The following is a 21,672-nucleotide window of genomic DNA, read 5'->3' as shown; positions in this document are numbered from 1 at the left end:
GGTCAGTTACTGGAGAAAAAGAAGATGGGTTTCAGCTGCCTGGAGTGACCGATGAAATGCCATTCTGTTCCATATGGGTCTCAAGGCCCATGACATATCCTTTTGGAACAAGTCCTAGTCCTCTCCTGGAAGCAGTCCCCTAGCCTCACATAACGCAAATGTTCCCAAATTCTCCAATGTCTACAACAAGTTGATGATAATGCTCCTTCTACCCAAATAAACAAAACTTCATAATAAAACACATTCAAAAATGGTCTGAAGACTAGGAATGACTCTGACAGTGTATCCAGAATTGCTCTCGCCACAGCTACTGCTACCGTTTCGTGTTACCTCTTTAAGAGAGTAAGTCTGCCGACGACAATACAGGCACACACTCTCCTTGGATGGCAGAAACTTAATTCTGCAACGGCCACATCTGAAGGACATTATTTTCTCTTCTGCAGGATATCTGAATGCTCTCTTCTTGTAAACAATTCTGACTAGAGTGTAACACTTATAAAACAGAGCCGATCATGGAACCGCTGCCCTAATCTCAGTGGGAACATGAAATAGTTGACAGCAAAGGAGTCATTTCTTCCCATCCATCTCATCAGGTGCTATAGCTAGCTGTTCCTGGATTCTTGAATATTCTCAAATGTCCACAAACCAAACATCTTCTATACTGTGAAACATCATCACTGTTTTTAAAGGGATCAAATTACTTTTACTTTGAAAAATAGTTCAGTAGCTTGTAGAAAAACACAACCTCTCATACGTGGATGGTAAAAATATAAACTGACCTAACTCTTTGGAGAAAAAATAGGCAGTACCTATAAATATTATCAATTTGCAAATCCTCATTTCCAATAATTCCACTTTTATAAATGTACAAGAATTTTAGGCCAGCATTGTTTATAATAGTGAAAAAATAAAAACAATGCAACTGTCCTTGAGTAGAGAAAAAGCAAGTAAGTAATTTACGGTACCTCCACCCAACGGAATACTACATAGCAATTAAATAGAATGAAGTACAAGTTACATGTATTGACATGGGAAAACATTAACATGAAAAATCTTGTTGTAGAACAATATGTATCATGTAATTCTATGCTTGCAAAAAGTAAACAATACATGAACAACTACAAAAACCCTATGTGTACTTATATGTATGCTTATATATGTACACAGAAAAATCTGCAAGGCTTCAAACCAACTATTAATAATGGTTACTTCTGGAGGGTATGATGGGGAAGAGAAAAAAGACATTCCATTTACTTTATATGATACATTTAAGTGTTGGATTTTATGAGCATGGTCACATTTTAATTTTTCAAAGAAAGGAAAAAACTTAATCTTTTAAATATCTCTTACCTTCAGTCATCTGTTCCAATGATCCTCTAGAAAGAAAACTTGAGACAGATTCTACAACCGTGCATTTTTTCCTATATCTGCATAGAACAAGAAAAAAAATAACAATAAATTAGGCTCAGCTCATTTGCATTTGATATTCATTCGACATTCATTTGACATCCATTCACAGTCACACCAACGAGTCACCACGGCAGAACTCTCCACCCTAAAGTCTGTAGGGCAGAGACCATCCATTTCCACATGGCACCCACATCGCCCCGCACTGTGCGGGTACGCTATGGCACTCAACCCCGGCTCACTGAACATGTGAGCGGACAACCCCTCGCAAACAGCGCTTACTGACCCTGCCAAGCACTTTCCCTGATCCCTATGGTTGAAATCTGTATTTCTGTGGTTAAGATTCACCACAGGTAAAGAATGGATTTCAAGTGCAATATGTGGCAGTTCTCTCTTCATTTGTGGGGCTTGCCACATAATTATAGAAGGGTATAATTTCACCACTGTTAGAATTCACCAATATATCTCAAAGCTTTTGCTAGGGTCTTCATATACACCCAGAGCAAAGATTAAAATACAATGGAAAATCCACCTCCTTTTCACCAACCAGAGTGTTGAACTACGTCATTTTTTAAACAAATAAAGCATTCCCTTCTGAAGCTGCAGCATCTCCCACATAAAAAGAAGAACGTGCCTTGCGTGGCCTGGCCTCGTTCGCAGTACCCAAACTCACCCACCACAGTGAGACCCTTTGAGAAACGCTCGCTGCGAACCCCACTGAAATCTCCCTCCGCCATTCTCTGTCAGCTCGTTACCGAAAAGAAAAGCGGAAGGTACAGATGCCTGTGTGAGAATCATACTATAATTCCTAACAGGAATTTATTTTTCGTCTCTATTACATAAAACCACATGAGGCCATGAAAAGCTCTGAGGCTCAAGTCCTTTTCTACGGCGGTGGCCAACTTCCAACAGAGCTCTCGGGGAGCCAAACTGCACTCATTTTGTTACACAGGCATAAAGGTTTGCAATCATATCACAAGCATTTAATGACTGGGTTCATACTTTTGGCAGGTTTGTAAGGCGTCCTTCATGGCAGAGATGCCATTTTGAATGTCCTGTTGCTCAAAGGTCATGATGGCCTGCAACACCACGATGGTACTGTAGCCCAAGGCATGGTACATGCTGTCCTTAGCCCTGGGGGCAACAGAAAATTAGCACATTTCAATACAGCTGAAAAGTATTTGGGTCTTGCCTGATAGGAATCCCGAGAAATCCTAATAAATGCATGTCTTAACTTTCACAGGGATAATCTTTACTCTTTTCCCACAAGAACTGAAATAATACAGATTGTGGAAGACAGGCCCTAAAAAAACTCAAGTAGCAAGGACTTTCCATTTAAGCCCACACAGGCAGCACAAAACATTCCAAGTTGAAGCAGAAATGAGACAAGATGCTTTTCCCTGTTTCAGCACAAGGGGGCAGCCTGCCAATTCATTTCCTAGGAAATGTTGCAAAGCAAACCAATTTTTCCCAGTTGCACAATGGGTAGTGTACTATCTTCAGCTCTGAATAATATGATAAAGTAAAAATCACTGGAAATATATTTTGTGACAGACAAATTCTGATATGTTTTTTGAAAGATGAAGTCTCCTTTAAAATAGTCCCCTGTCTTCTCCCCGCCAGAGGCCAAGAGAAAGCAAGACTTTTGCAATATAACAGCCACAAAGGGCCTTGACAAAAGTACATTTCAGACTCCATATCAAACCTAATTCCATTACCTGATATTCCTGATTAAAGTTCTTGATAATTCAAATTATCAAATCATCAGTGAGAATTACTTATTATAGATTCTTAAGGTCAATTAGTCCTAATGTATGGCAGACATCTCAGATTCTCAGGCTGTGAAAACTCACCATCACTTTCTCAAAACTTCTTAAATTATACGAATTACTTATAAGATTTAAAATATCACAGTTTGGGGCCAGCTGAGTGGCACATTGGTTAGGAGTTAGCTTGGGACACCAGCTCTGAGAAGCAGGACCCCGTTTTGGATCCCACATGAGGGTCAGTGACGCTGCGCCCTCTACAGCTAAGATGGTGAACAACAGCTCGACCTGGAGCTGGGCTGCTGTGAGTCACTGGCGACAGCGTAGGCTGCAGTGGGGCTGGCCGGCAACGGGCATGAGCTTTCATGAGCTGCCGTGAGCAGCCATCCAATGGCCAGCGAACAACTGCCTCACCCGGGAAGAGCGCAATGATAATACCAACATGAGCCAGTGAAGCGATGTCCTCCACAACTAGACTGAAGAACAAAAGGACAGCAACTTGTCTATTCCCCTTCCCCGATTCCCCAACACTGTTCCCCTTCCCCAATTCCCCAAAATCTTTAAAAAAAAAAATCAGTTTTGTTTTTAACTCAAATATAATACACAACAGCTTGCTGCTGCACAAAACAAATGAAAGCCACTTTATTCTTTTCCCCCATGAAAATAATCTAAACATTCTTTGGTAATTTGCAGTTTGCCCTGAACAGTGAGGGCACTGGCTGTTTAAAAGAACTGCAAGGAATAAGAGCAGCCTAACGTTAATCAGTGCTTGCAGTGTTAAACCTCATATTTAAACCAGTTTCCTCCACAAGGAAAAATGTATTCAAGTAGGAAAAACGTACATTTAAGAGTGAAACATGCATAAGGATCAGAGAATATAAAACTCCACTAAATACAAGACGAAATCATTTATCTTCGTTCTATGATTATGTCAGCTGGCTGTCACTGGCAGAGAAAAAAAGGACTTATTTGAATAAAAACACAGGAGACAGCATACAGGCTGAGAGGTGAGACAAAGGAAGGAAGGCAAACAGAGGGAGGTAGAGAGAAGACGGAGAGATGGAGGAATCACTGGGAAAAAAGGCAGGAGACAGTAAGATTGAGGTTATGAGACGAGTGTGGGAGACGACACTGGACAATTTCCTTCGGCTATGGGCTTCACCATCTATTTTACCATCTGTTCCTAACCTCTGAAACGCTATTTGATCAAGTTCTTCTAAATCTTAATAGAATTAACACAGCAGCTTCTCAGTAGATAAGTTAATTTCCACGATTCAAAGTCCAGGACCAAAGCCTCGTCATGGTATTGATTGCTCAAAGAAATGAGATTCCCACTTTTGTGCCCAACTAACCTTCTGGGAAATTACTACATGAGGCCTAGTGCACTGCTAGGGTTTGAAGGCACAATGGAAGAATAAATTCCTGTCAAGGTACAGTCATACTGCAGGATTGGGGACTGTGGTCACAGGGAGGCCTAGTAAGAAGGCCGAGCACAGGTTTTGCTGCTACAGTTTATACATTAACAGGTACTATTCGTTGAAATTAAGTTAACTTGTTAATCACATAAATAGGGAATCCCAACAATATCTGAATTATCTTACCTTTTTTTAGCTTTTGAGATTACCCTATTCTAGTTCTTCCCATCCCCATTTCAAAGCAAACTGTTCTCAGTTATGTGTAAGATAAGAGGAACATCCATAAACATATTTCACTGAAGAAAATAAAAAATAAAGCTCCACAAAACTACATAAATGACATTATTTGAACAAGTATAGAAATTAAAATATGAGAAGAAATCAAATTTTCTACTGATTAAAGTTGAAAAGGCAGATTTCTTAACTGGATATTAAAACTAACCAACAGTAAGGGGTCTCAACCAAATATTCAGGTGGAAATACAGATAAATTAACTGACAAGCATGACATCAAAGGCAGAACCATAAAAAAAATCTGAAAAAAAAATATTTTTACTTAAAGAAATTACCATGGTTGAAGCAATTCTAAGGCATCTGTAAATTTGTTACTTAGAAATAAGTTCAATGCTACCGCACATTCATCCAGGCCACTCTTGAGATCCATCGTGGTTGATGCTGACCTGAAGATAAAAAAAAAAACCACAGAATTTTTACAGCTTTTATTATTAGCAAGTTGTCACAGTGAGAGTGAGAGTGTGTGTGTGTGTGTGTGTGTGTGTGTGTGTGTGTGTGTGTGTGTCTTTCTATATCATACTTTGGAGATAGAAAGACAGTCTGGAATTCTAACTCTGCCACTAGCTAGCAGTGTCTTGAACCTCTGGAGCTGACTTTCTTATCTATAAAATGGGAACGCCACCACCCTTCACGGAGCTACTGTGAAGATGGAATAAATGACAAATAATGCTCAGTGCTCATAGCAAGCATAGAATAAATGACAGTCGTCCTCCGCTATCCCACTCTCCCATCACTCCAAAGACCACAAGTATTAGGAACTATGTACTTTTATTCAAGGGGGGAACAGAGGTTATTTTGTTTTAGTTTGATTAGGTGGAGGGAAAAAATGTGCTTCAGTGGAAAACTGCACTGTCTAGAGGGAACCCCTCCAGGTTATTTGCTTTTGATTCTATGGCAGCTATCTTACCACTCTGTGAAATGTAAATGACTGATAGCAATGCAAAATAATTGTTGTCTGTAGACAGGTCAATTCTGTCCTGGCCCACAGAGGTTCAACTGACTTCCCTCCAGAATGGGAGAAGCTAGTGTCTGAATTTGCACATTCATCTCATTCCTTTACTCCATATAAATTTGCGCTGTTTTCATTTCTCCTTTGAATCTGTTATAACAGCTGTCTAGTTCCCTCATTGATTAATGAGTTAAGTCGTCAACATGTGTTCATTTCTACATCTCTGTGAGAGTCCTGATTTTACCTTCTTTTGAAAATCACCTGCTATTTACGACTGATAGAAATTTTGCTCTGTAAAACTAGAGCTATCTCTGCAATGTTTTGTATAACAATTTTCAATAAGAAAATGTTTCAGTACATAAATAAGCAAGCAGTACAATTATTTATTTAAAAGTAATGTCAGTTTAATTTCCATGCCTCCAACGTCTCTAAATTCATTCTTTCATGCAAACAAAATCTCACCAGTCACTCGTCTACCAGAAATGGGTTCTGAAGGTTCTACAGGGAAAGACCCTCTGCCCCCAAGAGTTCTCATGGCTGGTTCCTTCCGTTATTCAAATCTCAGCTTAAGAAGCAACAATTCAGAGCTGCCTCACTGACCACACCCCATCCTGTCTCACTGTTTTGTTTGCTCCATATCACCTATGACCATCCAAAGTATCCCAGGCAGTATTTGTGGACATATTTGCCTTTATCTTCCCTCTTCAGGACATAAATGCAAGGAGATTGTTTTAGTCATTGCTGTGCCATCAGTGCCCTTGGTGTATCTAGAACATAGTACATACTCAATAAATATTGTTGAGCAGGTGGATGGGTGGGTAGGTGGGTGGGTAGAGCTGATCTGGGTAGAAGCAGAGAATTCCTCACGCCTAGAGCTTGAAGGCGCCTGTCTTCTAGAGCAGTGCAGAAATGAGACAAGCTCTTGGTGGAGGGGTAGCTGAAGAGCTAAGGATTTGTGATGGCTAATTTTTTGTCAACTTGACTGGGCTAAGGGATGTCCAGACAGCGGGTAACACATTATGTCTGGGTGTGTCTGTGAGGGTAAGAGATTAGCCTTTGAACTGGTGAACTGAGTAGAGCAGATGGCCCTCCTCAACATGGGTGGGCATCATGAAACCCGTGGAGGGCCAGAATAGAACAAAAAGCAAAGGAAGGATGAGTTCATGTGGTCTCTCTGTTTGAGCTAGGACATCCATCTTCTGATCTCTTTTGCTTCCAGTTCTTGAGCCTTCAGACTCAGGCTGAATTGCACAACTAGCTTTCCTGGTTCTGCAGCTTACAGGTTGTATGACTTCTCAGTCTCCATAATCACATGAGACAATGCCCATGATAAATCTCATCATCTATATATCTTATTGGTCCTGTTCCTCTGGAGAACCCTGACTAATACAAAACTGCTTTGCCCTTAAGTTTCCAGTAAATGAAGAGGTCAAATATGAATGCTATGAGTTTACAAACCTCCCTCAGGAAGATTTTTCACTAGAAAGTTCCTTGATACCTCCCATCAATCCATCATCAAATCTGGTCAGTGTTACTTCCTAAACATCTCTGGGATTTATCCTGTTTCGCCTCTATTACCCCATGCAACTTAGCCAACATGTGGTGCCTGGTGTCTACAGACACATTTTACCCACATTTCCTAATCCTCCCCCTGCCACCCCAATCAAATCTCTATGTAGAACTCATTCAACTAGAGTTTATGGAGCTCTACCTACAAGCCAGGCACCCTTCTAGGGGCTGGGAAAACAACAATAAACATATAACAATAAAAGACACATAGGATCTCGGGCACTTCAAGGAGCTTTCATTCTCCTGGGGTAGAGAGTGCAGACTTAAACAAGAATACCAGACTAAAATCATCTCAGATTGGGATAAATAGTCTGGGAGAGAATCCGGTTTGGGAAGGTGGGTGGGGTGGGGCCCAACATTAATGAGGGTGGTCATGGAAAGTTCTCCAAAGGATGACCTCTGAGTGCTGTAATAGGGAGCCAGCCATGGGAATATCTAGGCTGAGAGAACAGGGGGAGATTCGCAGCTGGGAATGTGATGAGAAAGGCAGAAATTGGGAGAAAATGAGGACAGAAAGCAGGAAGAAACCAGAAACCATAGTGGCAGAGAGGATAGGTTTTATTCTAAGAACAAAAGGAAATTTTAGCTCAGAAATCTCTATGCCCTTTCTAATCATCCCTTCCCTTCAACTATTATGTTTTCCAGTTTTACCCCTCACTTGTTCTCTTTAATCTTCACTCCTGCCAGCTCTCCCAAGTTACAGCTCATCTTTTAACACAAGGAAATGGGCTGTGAACATGTACTGGTCCCCTTGGCAAACAGACCACCACCTCTGCATCTCCGCGGGCCACACTCTGTCACATAGGAGGAGCACATAAATGCCCCAGCTAACAGGGGCAAATAAAAGTGGGAGCTCAGCACCTCCAAACACAGTAAACTCAACCCTTCTAAGCAGTTTACTAATATGATCACATGAAATTAAGACCTTCCCTCCTCCAGAATACCAGTACTACCACATGTTCTGCAAGGAATAACCAAGAGAGCAAGTTGAATCTTGACTAGAACTTCTCAAACATTTCTTAGAATAAGATGTTCTCTCCATTTCCACTGCCATCACATTAATTGAGACTCTTATCACTTCAAGTCTGAATTCTGAAAACAGTCTCCAAGAATGCCTTCTTGACTGTTACAGCATTGATTCAGTGGTTCTCACATGTCAGCTTGCATTAGACTGACCTGGAGGGCTTATTAAAACACACTGCTGGGCCCCACCACCAGAGTTCCTGACTCAGTAGGCCTGGAATGGGCCCAACAAGTTCCCAAATAACACTAATTCTGCTTTAATTCATCCTGGATACCGTGCTCACACTACTTTTCCTAAAAAGGTATTCAATCATACTGCTTCCTTAGGTTAAGAAACTAAAATGGCCGCCCACATCAACCACATAAAGTTCAAACTCTTCTGCTCAGCCCCGCCACACCTGTCTAACCAGATCAGTGATGAGCATGTTTTTGAAAAACAGTCAAGTATCATGCAAGAGGCTCATCAATATGGCATCCTCCTCGAGCCTGACATGATGTAATGAAAATTGCTGGACTGAAAATCAGAAGTCAGCACTGCTGTTCTCTAGTCACGTAACCTTCAGAAAGTCATTAACCTCCCTGAGACCCTGCCTCATCTTTGAAATGCCCTCCCATTTGAGAATGTGTGCAGGAGAAACGAAGGCATAAAGGTTATATTCCCTGTAAGATAATCAACATGTCAGGATTTTACTATTTGTGACAATTTGAGGATATGTGTGTGGTGAGGGGAGAGGAGGGATATTATGGATCAAGGGAACAGATGGGAAAATAGGAATTCTGTATTCTTTGCTAAGTGCATCCAGAGAAAGATTCTACTTTATTCGGGGGCCCAGGATCCTCTTTGCCCCAAGAGCCGTAATCAAAGATTTCCCTACGTACTGATTCCATGGACACTGTGGTCCCAGATAACGATCTCAACTCCCAATGCCATTTCAATTATTTACCTGAAGATTTGGTTTTTACACTGACTTGCGTTGGGTAGAGATCACTGATGACTTTTTTCTCCTCTTTGCAAATTATTTAAACTTTGTTCTACTTTTATGATGAAAACTGGTTTATTTAATATTACAACACAAAAGTAATGTTTTAAAGAAAAACAAAGAGAAAAGTCTTGTCTCCACCACTTCCCCACTCTGTAAACTTGAACAATCACATTAGCTCTCTAAGTTTCAGTTTCCTTCTGTAAACTTGAACAATCACATTAGCGCTCTAAGTTTCAGTTTCCTTATCTGTAAGACAGGGATAGTCAAGCCTGCTCTTACTACCTTACAAGGTAGTTCTAAAAATCAGGTAAAATGTATAAGCAGTACATATACTGAGGAATTAGTATAATTCTCCAAGAATGCCCAGCCTCACCTAATAAGAACCACATACACACTCATAGTTTCTGACCTGGCAAAGTTTCTCTGCATTTTGCTTAAAATTTGATGACCTACTATTACCATATCCAATTCATGAGACCTGTTGATTAATAGATAGAGAGGGGGTTTGTATGATTTGTGTTAAAATGAATAGAAGTCTATAAAACCAATATATGACAATACTATACTTCGGAGTTTCACTAAATTACTTCTTACATTCTCACCGGCTTCCTTTACTTGATAAAATCAATTATTTAAAATAATTGCACACCCAATTGAACAGCTATTAACATTTTAGAATTGTCTACAAGTATCTCTAGTATGAACTTATTTTAAATCCACTCCTATGTAATAAAGGCTCAATAATAATCAGTTTTTCAACTAAGGATAGGTAAGCATTATAAATGTTGACGTAAGTGGAAAATGTTACAGTAGCTACCCAGGAAACTCCCAGATGAGTTATTATATAAGGCAGCAACTGTGAGGGGCGAGCTTTTCCTCCCACTCCTCAGATTTACCTGAGGGGGCTTTAGTAGAGGAACATGCCTGGACTCTCTCCACTCTTATTCCTCCCCTGGGAAAGGAGTTATCTGACTGGTAAATTAGAAAGAAAACCTGGGGGGGCATGAGTGGTCCAGCCCTTTTCCGATATGGAAAGAGGGCTCATAATAGTCAATGCTCTCCACAGTGCAGTGAGCTACGTAGGACCGGCTCTACCCACCACCACCACCACCACCATCCTCACCAGGGACACGTGCAATTTAGGGCCCAAATTTTATCCAGGGGTATGTCAAAAGCCCATTTCTCCATGTATCTAAGGTACGTCCTCCAAGATGGTCTTTAAGAATAATAAGGTTCAGAGTTTGATCTCTATAGATCTGACCCCTTCACCGATATCTCAACTGGCTCTAGACCTAGGCCAAAAAAAAGACAGTGCTTTCAAAGCAAGAACTACACACAGGATTTGTAGGCACAGGATGGTACAGGATTTGAGCTCACTCTTCAGAGCACTTTACTGACACGTGTGAGAGTATCCAGGGTTCTTCCCAAGAAAATCCAAGATCCTGTCTGCACTGAGGACCCCAGATCTCCCTGCCCTCAAGAGCTCAGGCCACCTTGCCTCAGGTCTATCAATTCAGCTGTGTAGCATCTAGAGGCTCAGAAGACCTACGGCTAAATAGCCAGGCTATGCAGACTCCTGGTACAACTTCTCGTTAATGACCCAAGATAGAGGAAGGACCCAGTAAGTTCACAATCTATGTTGGGCTGTGTTAGAAGGTGAGAATTCTAGGCATGGCACTTAACCTCTCCAAGTTTGTTTCCTCATCTGTAAAAAGGATATGAGGACATGACAATGCCTATACAACAGGTATTAACATTGCTATTATGAGGAACACAAACAATAACACAAGGTAAAAATGCTACTAATAATGCACTAAAGGAATTAGGTAAATACTATTATTTCCGAAAAGAATAAAGGTGGCTAGTCTCCTCTAGTCACAATAGCCAAGACATGGCAACAACCAAAATGCCCATCAGTAGACAAATGGATTAAGAAACCATTGTACATTTATACAATGGAGTATTACTCAGCCATAAAGAAGAATAAAATCTTACCATTTGCAATGATATGGATGGAACTAGAGAACATTATGCTAAGTAAAATAAGTCTGACAGAGAAAGAAAAATACCATATGATTTCACTTATATGTGGCATCTAAAGAACTGAATAAATGAACAAACTAATCAGAAACAGTCTCAGAGATATAGAGGAAAAACTGAGGATTGCTAGATGCGAGGGGGCGGGGATGAGGGAGAAGGGGAGGTGATTAGACAGCATAAATTGGTAACTACAATATTGCCACAGGGATACAAAAGACAGTTTGGGGAATACAATCAATAATGTAAAGATTTTGTAGGGTGTCAGATGGGCACTTGTCTTATTAGGGAGACCACTTCATGGACGGTGTAGATGCCTGACCACTGCAGTGTACACCTGAAACTGAAGCTGAAGCTGAATAATAATGAATGTCAACTATAATTTAGTATATATAGAGTCACAGGATGTGAAGAACAGTATAGGGAATAGGTCAGTGGAATTGTAACAGCTATATATGATGTCAGAGGGGTAGTAGATTACGGGGTTATCACTTTGTGAGGGGTATAAATGTCTAACTATTACATTGTTTTGTATACCTAAAACTAATTTTTTTAGAAAGTGGCTAGTCTCTCCTCAGGTGAATTATGTGCTCATCCTTAAGACCCAAAGAGGAAAGCAGGGTTCTGGACCAGAGCTACTCCTATGGTGCCACGGTACTTCACATCGTGTCTACTTGAGTAGATCCGTTAATTAACAGGAAGAGTGAGGTTTTTATCCATTTTTCTTAAAAAGCACTTAGTCTACAAAGCCCAAACATGATATCAAATTCCTTTAAATTACTTGTGCTTTAATGCTTTTGCCTTCTGTCCTGATTTGTTAATAAGTACAATTAAAATGAGCTGCTCTTGAATATCTCATTGGTATGGTAGTGATTTAGCATTGCCCAAAAGGTTTCTAATAAAATTAACTCACTTTGAAATGGCTGCTATTTGGCAAAGACTGGCAACAACCTCTGGTTTATGCTACTTGTGAAGAAGCTGGACAACCAAAAGCAACGAAGCAGACACTCCTTAGGCTAATGCGAAATGAGTTAGGAAGCAGCAAGAAGGAATAAAATGTTAAGTACAGCAAGAAGGTGAGATGCGTACAAAAACCGTGCCTTCACTCTTCTGAGCACAGCCCCTTTGCTTTCCTTCCTAAACTAGGAGGGATCTTTCCAAGAGTGGATGGCACAGCCATCTTAACCGCTGCGGAATGTACCTAGTACCCTTCTAAGAGAAACAAGGAGGTCAAAGAAGTCTAGGCTGAACCCTGTAAGTCTGGGCATTCTTTTTTCTACTTTTCGTTAATTGTGGTAGAATACATATAACACCACATTTACTATCTTAACCATTTTCTAAGTGTACAGTTCAGCAGTGTTAAATATATCTACATTGTTGTACAACCAATCTCCAGAACTCTTTCATCTTGCCAAACTGAAACCCTCTATTCCCCATTAAACAATAACTCCCTCTATCCTTTGTTCTTTATTAACCAATCCGAGAGAGAGGGTTACCTCTTCTCTCACAAGCCCCTAGTCAAAATTTGACCATAACCTTCATGATTTAGCCATTGGAAACCCTCATCGCACTACACAGTCTCTGGAACTTGGCCTCCTGGGTGACCAGAACTCAGTGCATAGCTCTGGGATTCTCCAGTGCAACCTTCATAAAGGAACTAAAACTGCCCATGGCCTGAGCCACGCTGAGCTGACGATCTAGGCTTGGGGAGCGAAGGATTAAAAAGCCTATGAAAGGCTTGGTCTCCATCCCTTTAAGTGGAGACCCTAGAGCCCTGTACTGCTTCCTGCTTTTGACAAATTTCTCAATTAGACCAAGAGGACTGTCTCAGAGGCTTTAAAGTTGATAACCTTGTCATTATAACATTTCCCACGGAAAAATACATTTTTTGAAGTCCAAATATGTCTCTCAAATAATAAAGACCTGTGGTACAAGAAGGTGATGGGAAAGCTCTGGGCCAGGGTAGAAAGTCTTTCCTCATTTTTCCAGGACTGACCTTAACACAGCTGCTTCTTAGTGTCAGCAGGTGTGAAGTGCTAAACACAGAACCTATTATACAAATGGCTGAAACTCTGTGTCCCTGGGCCCCTGTAAGGACACTAGCAATAAACTCGAACTCAAGGAATTTCAGAGTTGCAAGGCATTATAGTTAGCCATGTACTCCTCTGGAGAGCAGGATCCTTATATGGGAAGATTCTCTCCTGGCTCTTTCAGGTTGAAGAACAATCAAAAGAAACCAGGGTTGTTAAAACACCGTAAGACTAAACAAATGAGAGGGATTTAACCAGGAAGGTAAATGAGTTTGTGAAAGGTACAGCGGCCTGGAAATGAGAAGACAGAACATCAGGTTACAATCCAACCACTGCCTGGCTGTGGCACCGTGGGTATGTCACTTGATATCCAGGATTTCAGATTTGTTAAATAGGGACCAAAGCGCCCCACTGGACTGCCTCACACCGCTGGGTTGCGAGGCCAATACACTTGGTATCTCTGGAGTGCAGTCAGGAGGAGTAATACATTAGGTAGGGTGCTGTTTGGTTCTGTCCCGTCTAACTACCCACATACTTGTGTGAAGCTTTGTTCCACTTTATAGATGTCCTTTTAAGCTGCTTCACAATACATTTATAAGGGCTGGTTTTTATAAATGCATTAAAACACCTGCTGAATAAAACGCACACAGTAGAAATTTTTGTTTAATTTTTCAAAAGAAAGAGGCTATGATATCTGCAAATACTTATATACTTGACTATGCCTCTAAATAATTTCTAACTTCTCCCCTCCATTTCTTCCTTTAAGTATTTTTTCTTGGGGGCAGAGGGGTTGTTTGCGCTTTTTTGCTTCTTTTTTTTTGTTTTTCAATTACAGTTGACATTCAATATGACATTAGTTCCAAGTGTACAACATAGTGGTTAGACATTTATATAACTTACAAAGTGATCACCTGGATAAGTAGTACCCATCTCCCACCATACATAGTTATTACAGTATTTTTTTACTATATTCCCTATGGTATACTTTACATCCCTGTGACTGTTTTTATAACTAGAAATCTGTACTTCTTAATCCCTTTACCTTTTCACTCATCTCCCAGTCCCCCTCCCATCTGGCAACCATCAGTTTGTTCTCTGTATTTTTGAATTTGTGTGTTAAGATTCCACATATAAGCAAAACCATATTGCATCTGTCTATCTCTATCAGACATACTCCACTTGGAATAATACCGTCCAGGTCCATCCATGCCACAACAGATGGCAAGAAGCCATTCCCTTGCATGGCCAAGCAATATTCCATTGTGTATATTACCACCTCTTCTTTATCCATTCTTCTATCGATGGACACCCAGGTTGCCTCCACATCTTGGTCACTATAACAATTAACATATGGATGCACATGTCCCCTTGAAGTAGTGTTTTAGGTTTCTTCAGATAAATACCCTGAAGTGGGATTACTGGGTCCTTCTTTGTCACTTGTTATAACTTTGTTTTAAAGTCTATTTTGTCTGTTATAAGTACTGTTACACCAGCTCTTTTTTATTCATTTCCATTTTCATGAAATATCTTTTTCCCATCCCTTTACTTTCAGTTTGTGTGTGTTTTTCGATCTGAAGTGAATCTCTCGTAGGCAGCATATGTAAGGGTTTTGTTTTCTTATCCATTCAGCTACCCTTTCCTTTGAAGACAGCATTTAATCCATTTATATTGAAAGTAAATGTAGATAGATATGTAGTTATTGCCATTTTTATATTCATATGTTTTACCATTTTATTTTTTTTTCATCTTAAAGAAGTCCCTCTAAGATTCCTTGTAATACTGCCTTGGTGGTGATGAACTCCTTTAGCTTTTTCTTGTCTGGGAAGCTCTTTATCTGTCATTCGCTTCTAAATGATAGCTTTGCTGGGTAGATTAATCTTGGTTGTAGGTCCTTGCTTTTCATTACTTAGAATATTTCATGCCAATCCCTTCTGGTCTGCAAAGTTTCTGTTGAGCAATCAGCTAACAGTCTTATGGGAGCTCTCTTGTAGGGCTCCCTTGCTTTTTCCCTTACTGCTTTTTTTTTTTTTAAAGATTTTATTAGGGAATTGGGGGAGGGGAGCAGTGTTGGGGAATCAAGGAAGGGAAACAGACAAGTTGCTGTCCTTCTTTTTTTTCTTCAGTTTAGTTGTGGAGGACGTCACTTCTCTGGCCCATGTTGGTATTATCATTGCGTTCTTCCCGGGTGAGGCAGATCAGTTGCCGGTCACTGGACAGCCACTCACAGCAGCTCTTGCAAGCTCATGCTGGCTGCCAGCTGCTCACACCGGCTGCCAACCATTCAGGTAGCTTACGGCAGCCCACTGCAGCAGGACTGCAGCCTATGCTGTCGCCTCACAGCAGCCCAGCTCCAGGTCAAGCTGTTGTTCACCGTCTTAGCTGTAGAGGGCGCAGCATCACTGGCCCACATGTGGGATCTGAACCTTAGGCCCTGCTGCTCAGAGCTGACATCCCAAGCCAACTATTAACCAACGCGCCATTCGGCCAGCCCTCTTACTGATTTTAAGGATTCTCTTTGTTTTTTACCTTTGGTGTTTGAATTATGATGTGTCTTGGTATGGGCCTCTTTGGGTTCATCTTGTTTGGGAATCTCTGCATTTCCTGGACTTCTATGTCTGTTTCCTTCGCCAGGTTAGGGAAGTTTTCCGTCACTATTTCAAGTAGGTTTTCAATCCCTTGCTCTCTTCTCTTTCTGGTGCCCCTATGACATGAATGTTGTTACACATCATGTTGTCCCAGAGGCCCTGTAAACTCTTTTTTTTTTTTTCTTTTTTCTTTTTGCTGTTCTGATTGGGTATTTTCTGCTACCTTGTCTTCCAAATCACTAATTTGACCCTCTGCTCCATCTAATCTGCTGCTGATTCCAATGTATTCTTCATTTCAGTTATTGTATTATTCATTTCCAACTGGTTCTTTTTGATGGTTTCTATCTCTGTGTAGGTTCTCACTGAATTCATCTACTCTTCCCCTAATTTCACTGAATATCTTTATAACCAGTTTTTTGAAGTATGTATCTGATAGATTGCTTGCTTCCATTTCATTTAGTTCTTTGTCTGGAGTTTTGTCCTGTTCGTTCATTTGGGACATGTTCTTTGTCTCCTCATTCTGGCTGCCTCCCTGTGTTTGTTTCTATACATTAGGTAGATCTGCTACATCTCCCAGTTGCCTTGTGGCCTTATGTAGTAGGTGTTCTGCGGAGTCCAGTGGCACAATCTCTCTGGTCACCTGAGCCGGGTGCTCCAGGGGTGTCACTTGTGTGTGTTGTGTGTGCCCTCCAGTTGTAGTTGAATCTTGACTGTTGTTGGCACATCAATAGGAGGGACTGACCCTCAAGCTGAGTGGCTATGAGGACTTCTTGTTACTATAGCAGATGAGCTGTTGTCCTGGGGCTGACCCCACAGTGGGTTTCATTACAGCAGAGTCTGGTGCCTGCTAAGTCCACCATTTGGGTGTGTCATTTGTGGAGCTAATTGGCTGGTGCTCTATTGTAGTCTGAAGCTGGCAACCGGGTATGTTGATTCTGGGGCCTCTGTGAAGGATCTCTGATGCTGGCTAAGGTCAGCTGCTGCCTGTGCTTGGCCTGGGGGCCACTTGGCAGGAGCTACAAAATGATCTGCGGTTCTTATGCTGGGCTTGGAGGTGCCTGTAGAGAGTTTGCTGTGAATTGAAGCTGGCTGCCACTAGCGCTGGGCTGGGGGCAGCCAAGCAAGCGGTATGGGGCATGCTGAGGCTAGCTGCTGCTCTTTTGGGGTTTATGGACCTTTGAGAAATTTTAGGGAAATCTGCAGCACAGGCCGAGGCCTGCGACTTCTGAGGAACCGTCACTGGACAAGGTTCTGGCCTGTGCATGAGTTGGGTGGGGTGGGTTCTCAGGGAATCACCAGGGTGGGGCGAGCCGTGTTAACCAGTTTGATGGAGACTCACATTTACTGGCTGCATCTGCTGGCTGTGTGGCGCGAGGGCTCAGCAAAGGAACAATGGCCCCTGCCAACACTTCTGTCCCAGACAGAGCTACATCCACACTCGCCATGAAGTCAGACAATTAAATTCTTCCCTGTATATCCCTGGAGCTTTTTGAGATGCTGGCCCAGCGCTGGAGCTCAGAGTGAGTGTGTCCATCAGCGACCCAAGTCCATGCACAGGTCCTGTAGGGTAAACACCTGGGACTCCAGCAGCCCTCCACCTCAGCTGGACAGAATTGCCATTAATTTTCACAGCCAGATATTATGGGGACTCCTCTTCCCGGCACTGGAGCCCTGTGCTGGGGTGCCTGGTGTAGGGTTGGAACCCCTCACTCCTCAGGGGGGAATTGCACAACCGAGATATCTATTGCGATTCTTAACCACCACATGTGGGTGTGGGGCCAGATGTTTTGCATCTCTACCTTTCCTATCAATCTTGATGTGGCTTCTTTATATCCTTAGTTACAGGAGTTCCATTCAGCTTGTCTTCTGGTGTTTTTTAAGGATGGTTGTTCTATAATTTAGTTGTAATTATTTTTATGTGGTCATGGGAGGAGGCAATCACAGCATTTACCTACTCTGCCATCTTGGCCAGAACTTCTTTTATATATCTTTATCCTCTTCTTTTCTGACCCCTTTCCAACTTAGAAGCACCCATAAATCTTACTCATTTCTATTTAAAGTTAAACCAGCAAAAAAAAAAGAAAAAAGATAACTTCCCTCAATCTTGTTTTCTGTCTACTCATAATTTCTTCCACGCTTCTTCACAGGGAAAGCTTCAAAAAAAAGTTGACACTGACTTTCTTACTTCCCCCACCTCCCATTCATCTTCAGCTACTGGAGCCTGGCTCCTGCCCCAACTTGCTTGAAACCCTCCAAAGAAAAGGTCTCTGGAACCTAACTACAAAAGTAAAGGATACTTTTCAACCTATATGCATGCAGACCTCTGCAACACCTGGCTCTTTTTACCAGATTCCAGAACTCAAATTCCTGCTCAATCCCCTTGCCCATCTTACAGCCACCATCTCATGGAGTCTTCTCACACACATCTCCACAGCTCCTGTTTGAACCCTCATTTCCTCAGCCATCCCTTCAGTGTCTATGTTCCCAAAAGTTCCTTCCTCTATTCTCTTCTCATTTGTTTTGCTCTCTTGAAAATTGCACCTGAGGTTCATGACTTCAACAACTACATATAGACTGAAGATTGCCCATCTACAGATTCAGCCCAGAACGATCTCTGAATATCATACCCTTTATTTATTACTGCTTTCAGCAATATATTTTTTAGCTATTTTATTATAGCTTTCAAACTTAGCATTATAAATGTTGATGCAGTAGTTACCTAGGAAACTATCAGATGGATCAGAGGATAACTCTGAGGGAGGGACATATATTTCTGAAGAAAGCTCAAGTTTCCATGAGCAGAGACATATGGAATAAAATAGGAATGTGGAAAATAAATGCTTTAAGATCCTTAGAGTATTTTCAACTTCTTCTCCATTCCTCAATCTTCATATTATTGCACCCCTTCCTTATATTGTGACAAATGAGTCCTAAGACCAACTGCCAAGTCCATGAGTGTCATGAACACACTCACAAATAGCTGAAATTTCAAATGCAAAATCCAAAATGCTAAAGTTCTGTTGTATAATTTAATGTTTAATAAATATTAGAGATGGATGGAAAGCATTTTTTCATGGCGCTAAAAAAATAGTTGTAACAGAGTTACCTTAGAAACTGATAAAGGAACAACTTATATGTTTAAAAATAAACAACTGGTTAAGTTAATTCTAAAATGGGCAAGAAAGCAACAGCACTTAACAATTAAATGTGATATTATAAAAAATATTTAATGGAAAGGAAAAATTTCATGATATATTAAGTTTTAAAAAGCAAGTTACTAAACAGTGTATTTAATATGATCTCAACTAAGAAAAAAAATATCTCTATATATATGACAAAAAAAAGTTATGGTATTGGTTATACAGTTTTATTCTCTCCATTGTGCTTTTCTACATTTCCTGAATTTTCTACAACGAATGTTTCTTGAAATGCACTTTTAAGCCAAGGATATGAGAAGAATATAAGTAGAAAAATAGTCATAATATAATATTCAATGAAAACCCTATGGTTACATCCATATAAAAAAAAACACAAGCCTGCCGGCTGGCCAAGTACCCCAATTGGTTAAAAGCTCGCTCAAGAGTGCAACCCCTGAACAACAGCGGTTCAATTCCCAGTCTGAGCTGAGCTGCTACTGAGCTGCCAACAGGTAGCAGGATGGCTCAGCTATAGAAGAAAAAAAAACCCAAAAACACAACCCTAGGAAAAAGACTGGAATGAAATATACCAAAATTCTAGCAATCTGTGTTAAAGTGATAATAATTATGGTTTATGTTTCTCCTTTCCTCTATTTTCTCCAATGTTTACCAATATGGTTATATTATTTTATAATAAAATGGTTAAAAATTTTTAAGATAAAAAAGAAAGGGAGCTATGTCCACAAGTTGAATTTAGTTTTTTCTGCTTTTATCTAACAGTGCCACCTATTCACTGAGCTCCTTGGCAGCTCCATGTCTCTTTCCCTAATTTGTATAATGGGCACTACACACCTGTCCAGGTCTCTCCCAACTTCACAGGTTAGTAAAATACAGAGCTCTGTTCTAACATCAGTATTACAATTAACCGAAGGGTTGGACTGTTCTCCCCTGGTCCCCCAGGAACACCCGCACCCTCTTCCTGACCTGCTCATATTAGATGATTTGTGCTGTCCAGAGGCCTGTTTTGTATGAAATGATGAAATGTGATGACTGCCTGTTGCCATATCTGCACGAGGAGGCCTGTTAATAAAAAAAAAAAAGGCAGGGTGAGGTTTTTATCTCTGTCTTATAGGAAAAGTCCATATAAATTCAAGTATACAACACAAGACCTTCAATTATTTAGTACATCTCACCTCCATTTCTCAGCAATTTTGAAAACCAAGTAACAAAACTCTACTCAGTTACATGATGAACATTCCTGAAATACAGCCTCAATAAAATAAACTTATTTTTCTTTTTATTATAGTACACAAAAAATAAATTAACTAAAATCACCCCCAAAGTTCTCCACCCAAAGATAGCATTGTACTTTGTATATATCCTTCCAGATCCTTTCCCAAGTAAATCTATACCTATATTTTATATTTTATTAAAAAATATTGTAGAGGAGGAAAATGTTTTCCTCGACCCTCATAAGGTCCCTGGCTGGGTCTAAAAAGTAAAAAGTAAAGTGACAAAGACAGATTAATAGAAGAAAAGCATATAAATTTCATTGAATTTTTACATGTCCATAGGAACCTTCTCGACAGAATAAAGACCCAAAAAAGTGAACAGAGCAGGAAGCTTTTATACCCTTTAGAACAAGAAACAATAAATTTGTGAAGAATTGGCAAGCCAAAGGAGTTGGGCTGCGAGAAGAAGCAACTAGGAAGATAAGGGTGACTTCAACAAGATTTGTTTGCAGATTCCATGGGCTGATAAGTATCTGTCTCCAGTAAAATAATGTATTTCCTGCCTTTAGGCAGAAAAAAAGGGACAGCTTTTTCTGCCTTTTACTGTTTCTTAATTGCCTTCAGCTCAAGATAATTTTTATGTCAAAGAGGTGTATTTTGGGGTGCATGTTCTGGTCTTCTTCATTATAACATTAATTTATCCTGAATCCTTTCTTCTCAATATATGCAGGGTTGCTTTTTGTAGTTACTGTCTGCACAGTATTCTACTGAATGGAACTAACACAATTGATTGTCCGGTCCTCATTTTGGGACATGGAAGTTGCTCCCAATGTTTTGCAACTGTAAATTATACTGTAATAACCCCCTTTTGCAGTTGCCTAATTATTTCCTGAGGATAAATTTTTGAATTAAAAGGCATGTATTTTGTAAGGAATCTTATTTTTAATAAACAGCTTCATTTCCCATTATATATATAACAGAGTGCTGAAGTGACAGAGAAGGTGGACACCAATTTGGTTTACAAAATCTTAGGCTCCTTCATTGACCCACAGCCACCTCCACAGACACACGTGGCGGTAGGTCCACTCAAGAAAAACAAACTTCCACAGAGTTTAAGAATAAGCCCGCCCTGTGTTGTAACAGAATCGCCAATCTCCACCCTCTTCCACTCACCTTAAGAGTACACATCGCGGGCTGGCCGAGTGGCGCGATGGTTAAGAACTGGCTTGAGATGCCAGAGGGCCCC

General features: G+C 40.7%; 1 protein-coding gene across 4 annotated transcripts in view; it reads right to left on the bottom strand.

The window, feature by feature from the left end:
- Positions 1 to 21,672, bottom strand: part of TTC39B (tetratricopeptide repeat domain 39B) — a 159,744-nt gene that overhangs the window by 44,996 nt on the left and 93,076 nt on the right. For all 4 annotated transcript variants that reach the window (XM_019664447.1, XM_019664445.1, XM_019664446.1 and 1 more), the window contains exons 2-5: positions 20,179 to 20,274; positions 5,157 to 5,267; positions 2,410 to 2,541; positions 1,351 to 1,427 (exon numbers count right to left, since the gene is read on the bottom strand). In XM_019664447.1, the coding sequence (XP_019519992.1) occupies positions 1,351 to 1,427; positions 2,410 to 2,541; positions 5,157 to 5,267; positions 20,179 to 20,258 (400 nt within the window). In that variant the 5' untranslated portion in view covers positions 20,259 to 20,274. The remainder of the gene's footprint in view (positions 1 to 1,350; positions 1,428 to 2,409; positions 2,542 to 5,156; positions 5,268 to 20,178; positions 20,275 to 21,672) is intronic.

This window comes from Hipposideros armiger, unplaced genomic scaffold, assembly GCF_001890085.2.
Source record: "Hipposideros armiger isolate ML-2016 unplaced genomic scaffold, ASM189008v1 scaffold_422, whole genome shotgun sequence".
In the NCBI taxonomy this organism is placed as follows: domain Eukaryota; kingdom Metazoa; phylum Chordata; class Mammalia; order Chiroptera; family Hipposideridae; genus Hipposideros; species Hipposideros armiger.
Note: the sequence above shows the minus strand (reverse complement) of the source record. Positions and strands in the feature narration are given on the sequence as shown.